This window comes from Sphaerodactylus townsendi, linkage group LG01, assembly GCF_021028975.2.
Source record: "Sphaerodactylus townsendi isolate TG3544 linkage group LG01, MPM_Stown_v2.3, whole genome shotgun sequence".
NCBI classification, from domain to species: Eukaryota; Metazoa; Chordata; class Lepidosauria; order Squamata; family Sphaerodactylidae; genus Sphaerodactylus; species Sphaerodactylus townsendi.
The window spans coordinates 34,702,396-34,708,395 of NC_059425.1; the positions used below are offsets into that span (position 1 = coordinate 34,702,396).

A 6,000-nucleotide genomic window follows, 5' to 3' on the forward strand; every position below is an offset into this window, starting at 1 on the left:
AGTGGAGCTGCAAAATCTTTGTGCCCAAAAGTGAAGTTGACTTGTAAGACTACTGGCGAGTCTACTGGCAATCCTATATTAAAGTGTGGGCTCTCTGCAATATTTTATTCTTCAAAGTCTGTGTTCTTGACTGTGTTGTCAAACACTTTCAGGTGAAATGGTCACAAAACAGCCCCTGATCAGAAGTATGAGAACTGTGAAAAGGGAAACATTAAAATTAATTTCTGGCTGGGTGAGCCGATCCAATGATCCTCAGATGGTAAGTACGAACTTGTAAATACGACAGCCTCAACAAACTACAATCCGAAACATAAACTTGAATTTTATGTTGAAAATATTACTCTGGTGTTTTTTTTTTCCAGGTAGCTGAAAACTTTGTTCCACCTTTGCTGGATGCAGTTCTTATTGATTACCAGAGGAATGTTCCAGCTGCCAGGGAGCCTGAAGTACTTAGTACGATGGCTATCATAGTAAACAAACTGGGGGGACATATTACTGCTGAAATACCTCAAATATTTGATGCTGTCTTTGAATGCACGTTAAATATGATCAACAAGGTAATGCTGTAGAAGTATTTATCTCTGTATTTCTTTTAATGCTGAAATTCTACTGTAGTGTCCAAGTTGTGGAAGCTTTCTGGCACTTTCTGGCATTACATTTTCTTGTAAATGTTAGACAGGAAGCATTTATAAGTATCTCCACAGTGCTGATGATAAGGGATAGGTCACCCTTGACACTGAGGGGGGTCTGCAGTAGGAAGGAATTGCTGGAAATGGCCGATTTGGTCTGGATCTAACCCCAGTATTACTGTCAAGGGATAGGTAAAACAGACAAGGGAGGAACTAGGCCCAGGAAACCAGATTGGAAGGCTCTATCACAGCATATCAGAGGGATTCTTGACACAGTTGTTGAAACATTGAGGGCAAACTGAATGCCTCAGGGAGACATTCCTCCAATTAGCACTGTCACTGCCCTTCTCTCCTCAGTAAACACCCAAATATGTGTTGGGCAACCCAGATGCCATCTTCTCTGAGGAGAAGGAACAGACTAAGTTAGAATCTAGAAATAATAACCCCTGGTAAATTCTTAGTTGCCTTTCTGCAAAAGGTACAGTTGCAGCAATGTTCAGAGTTTTATAGGGCACCTGTCTCTTTAGAAAAAACTTTAACTGAAAATGTACACACACCAAACAATCAAGTTGAATGAATACATTTAAGTATCAGTCAGTGTTAACTTGTATAATTGATATTATGAGGACTTCACTACACATTGAAACTTGGTTTGCATTATATTGAAACTAGTTTTCAGTGAGGACCCTTGGCTGTTAAACAAAACTGCATGATAGTTATAATGCTGCTGTCTTGAAGACTAAATTCTTTGGTGTTGCTATTTGGGATGGAAGGAAGAATGTTGTGAGTGATTCCTCTTGCCTGCTAGAGCAGCATATGCATGACAAGATATAGAATATGGTTTTCTATTCTTTTATTCACTTGCTAATAGGACTTTGAAGAGTATCCTGAACATAGAACAAATTTTTTCTTACTACTACAAGCAGTAAACTCCCATTGCTTCCCAGCATTCCTGGCCATTCCACCTGCACAGTTCAAGCTTGTACTGGACTCTATAATTTGGGCGTTCAAGCACACTATGAGAAATGTTGCTGATACAGGTGAATAAGCCTTGTTTGTTTTCAAAATTTGCATACCTAAACTAGAGTTTATTGAGCTCCACAATCAACTCTGACCAGAGTTTACTGGCAAGTAGATTGAAACCTGCATTTTCAGATTTGCCTGTCTGTTTTCTATTTAGTTCTTGTGCTTGACCAGTTTCAAGACTTGACTTAGGTAGCATAGTTCATATTCCCCTTGTGCCAGTGAAATTAACCAGTATCCAGCTCTGTAGCAGTTATGCCAAAGTTATTCAACGGTCTCACCTGCAGTCTTTTGTGCTCTCTCTCTCTCTCAGGCCTTCAGATTCTCTATACTCTCTTACAAAATGTTGCACAAGAAGAAGCTGCTGCTCAGAGTTTTTATCAGACTTATTTCTGTGATATTCTCCAACACATTTTCTCTGTTGTAACGGACACATCTCACACTGCTGGTAAGAAAGGGGAGGAAAGGCCTGCATTTGCTACAGTCAGTAGAAATGTTAGTTCAAGCTCTTAATATTGCTGTTGTGTTCTTCAACCAGGTTTGACGATGCATGCATCAATCCTTGCATACATGTTCAACTTAGTAGAAGAGGGAAAAATAAGTACTCCTCTAAACCCTGGAAATCCAGTGAACAACCAAATGTTTATTCAGGAGTATGTTGCTAATCTCCTTAAATCAGCATTTCCTCATCTGCAAGAGTAAGTATGTTAATATCTGAACTACTGGTACAGCTTGCGTAAGCATTGTTTCATTTTATTAATTGGCTGATCTCTGTGTTAAATCTTAGTGCACAGGTTAAGCTGTTCGTAACAGGACTCTTCAGTTTAAATCAGGATATTCCTGCTTTCAAGGAACATCTTAGGGACTTCCTGGTGCAGATAAAGGTATGTCTGGACTTCCTTTTTCAGTTTTGCTCTGAAAACCTCTGAGATTGGCATAGATTAAATAATGATTTGTTAAAACATGGCCAATAGTTTCTTATCTTCTTCATGTTCTAACGAATATCACCCAGCTAAATTCTTTTCCACCAAAAGACTGGAGTAGAATTCTAAATCCATCCGCATCTTCTTCCTGGAACTTATTTATAGTTCAGTGGTCTTTGGGGGTCTCACTAATAGGCAGCCAAAGGAATATAAATTCTGTTTTATCAAGTGATGTGTTTCCTGGTACAGATAATAATGGTTTTGACAGCAGCTGCGCTTCAATAAGATTTTAAAATTTTGCCAGAGAATCAGAAGTGGGGGAGACAGGCACTAGGACCTAGCAGAGCGGTACAACACAGGAAGATGTGGCAGATTGCTGCATACATCTCCTGTCATCTTTATCCTGAAAAGGGTATAGACATGTATTTTACAAAAGCATGTTTCCTATTCTGTATCTTTTTTTTTCCTGCTCCCAAGAATATTTTCCATATTGGTAAACGCTGGTAGCATCTCCTGCACTATTTTGGTTTGTAAATTTAACCCCGCAGGGAGACTTCAACATGGAAGTGTTCAAATAGGAAGCAAGAGACACAGTCCTGTGGAAATTTTGGATCAACACTATTTGATCCTTTTGTATGACATCATTGTTGCACTTGGTGCTTTACTGAGTAATACAATAATGAAAGAATTATGACTAGGATGGGAAAGACCAGTTCTCCAAACTGCCTCCCCCACCCATGAAGTTTACTGGGTGACTTTGGGCTCTCATGGCATTCTCTTTCGTCCTCACTTTTTCATTAAAATAGCTCGAATTGAGGAGAAGCTACGTAAGCTTGGAAGAATGGTAGGAAAAAAGGTGCTTGCAATCTAAACTGACACGGAGACAAAATAACTGATGCAAAGGTAGCTTGTTCTAGTAGGGTTCATGGAATAGGAGACTTAAGAAAAAAATGTGGTAGCGCCATGCTAATTCTTCTGGGAAAGCTTCCCAGTCACAAAGAGGCAATCAGGAGCAGGAAATCTGAGGGTGGAAATATTGATGGAGCTACAGTGATCATCAGCAGTACACCAGGGAAGAGGATTCTGTATAAACAGGATCATCTGTTTTCTAAAATATACAATAGCAGTGTACAGATGTCAAAACATGCAGATTCTTTTAAGTTTTGAGACTGCTTGAAATTTTATATGTTCTTTAGTCCTTCGCGTGTTTTACTATGTTTGGATTATCATGGCCTCTCTACATCTTATTTCTGCAGGAATTTGCTGGTGAAGACACATCTGACTTATTCCTGGAAGAAAGAGAAACAGCTCTTCGACAGGCTCAGGAGGAGAAACACAAACTTCAGATGTCTGTCCCTGGCATCCTTAATCCACATGAAATTCCTGAGGAAATGTGTGATTAAAAATAACCAGTTATACTGTTTTCTTTCTGTACAGCTGCTTTGTTGTAGAAGAAAACAGGACTTGGAGATTTGTTGACCAAAATGATGCCAATTTGTAAATTTAAGATGTCACCTAGTGGCCCTTTTTTCTTATGTGTTTTTGTATAAGAAATTTTCTGTGAAATATCCTTCCATTGTTTAAGCTTTTTTGTTTTGGTCATCTTTATTTAGATTTGCATGAAGTTGAGAAATAAGGCAATTTAAAAAAATAAAAACACTTCATGCCCATTTTGTGGCTAAGGGTAAAAGAGGCAAAACATATAACTTGTAAAGTCTATTGCAAAAATTATACATTTTTCCAGTTAGAACACAGATTTTTTTTAAATTAGGGATCACTTTCTTTCTAGCCTGCGCTGCAGTCTAAAAGAAAAGAGTAATTAGTAAATCCATCAGATTAATTGTTAAGGAATAGAGGGGTGGGTGGTGCGATATCAGACCAGAGCAGCTTTGAGGCTGAGTGGCAAGGCTAGGCTTACCGGTATTTGCAAGTCGTATGGCAAGTTTGCGGCAAGATCATGTGCATATCATCCCATTGTAAAGCAACTTGGAAAAAAGTTATGGGAACACAGTACAGTTAGTTATTTTTACACAGTTCTTTTGTTTTTGTGTGTGTGCTGTCGCTTTGTCGACAACAGCTTTTTGTTTTCCTCAATGAGGAGTGTTGCTCATTTGTGAGCCTTCATTAACTCGAAGTGAAATGGTTAAAATATTTATCCTGTTAGAATAGGCTGCATCTTTTTAACAAGCTCATTAAAAGAAGAACTCTGGCTTTTGAGATGACTTCTACTAATTTACATTGTTTACCATGCTGTAGTGCTTTAAGAACACTACTTAAAAAGCGAAATAAACTTGGTTTACATTTATTTTCCTTGGCTTTATTGCTTCATTGGATTAAAATGCTCTGATCGCCTTTATAGTTCAAATAGAGCAGGTGAAGTAAAATCCCATAAGGACATGCAAAATATGCACTTGGCAGATACTTCTATAATTGCTGCACAACACTGAGCAACTTCCACCATGGTTGTTGCTTGGCAAATTGGTTTTCAACACATATCCGTAAATGCCCAACGTTACCATGTTATATTTTTTTCACCGGAGAGTGGCGTGGCTTTTCTCAAGCATGCATTTCATTACCAAAACCAAAAATGACAACATTTGGTAATATCAATGTTGCCTTTAACATTTTTCTAGAATGTTCTGTATATTAAACTCAAGTCAGTTTGTCTGAGGTTTTCTTGAAAATTCAGCAACCATATTGCCTGCAATCCCAGGACTGTGTCACCAATTCAAAAAGAAAAAAATTGTGCACCATTGTTAAAGAAAATGAGAGTAGATTTATTAGTGTTCCGTCTTTTATATAAAAACTGAGTATCATAATGAATTAGTTACCTTTAATGTCAGTTTAGGGTTGAAAGGGCTACGTGAAACTTTCCTGTCTGCACATGATGTTTTATTTAGAGTTCTATAGTTTGGCGCAGCCTTTTGGTAGGAATTAATAGCGGCAGCTAATACTTGCCCAATGAAAGTGTTTGCCACATTTTGATAAAACAAATGTGTTTATAAAGGTGGCTGGCATAGGTGTGTTGCTATGTAGGTTCATTTAGTGAAGAATGAAAATGTGGTAAAGTCAGTAAATTGCACATGAATTCTGATCTTTATATATACACCAGCAACATAAGCAGCATTTGTGCAGTACCTGGTCTCTCAAGTGTTGGTGAAAGATGTGGAACATTTTATGTATGAACTAGTGAATATGCAGACTTTGCTAGGTAGGTAGTATGCATGATGACCAGGTGAATGTGTGAAGTACCCTGGACATGTTATGTAGTCAGATGTCTTGTGGTATCTCAAACTACAACCAACACAAAACCCACCCCGACATCCATAATCCCAAATATTAATACACTGCATGTTCCCGAATAGAAATTGTTCCAGACCCTGCACTATTAGAGTACTCGTAGTCTACAGTGTCTTCTGAAATAT

General features: G+C 38.2%; 1 protein-coding gene across 4 annotated transcripts in view; it reads left to right on the forward strand.

Annotated features, from left to right (window-relative positions):
* Positions 1-4,880, forward strand: part of XPO1 (exportin 1) — a 44,831-nt gene extending 39,951 nt beyond the window's left edge. For all 4 annotated transcript variants that reach the window (XM_048517681.1, XM_048517689.1, XM_048517671.1 and 1 more), the window contains exons 19-25: positions 153-259; positions 363-557; positions 1,501-1,669; positions 1,966-2,100; positions 2,191-2,350; positions 2,440-2,536; positions 3,832-4,880. In XM_048517681.1, the coding sequence (XP_048373638.1) occupies positions 153-259; positions 363-557; positions 1,501-1,669; positions 1,966-2,100; positions 2,191-2,350; positions 2,440-2,536; positions 3,832-3,978 (1,010 nt within the window). In that variant the 3' untranslated portion in view covers positions 3,979-4,880. The remainder of the gene's footprint in view (positions 1-152; positions 260-362; positions 558-1,500; positions 1,670-1,965; positions 2,101-2,190; positions 2,351-2,439; positions 2,537-3,831) is intronic.
* The last annotated feature ends 1,120 nt before the right edge of the window (positions 4,881-6,000 follow it).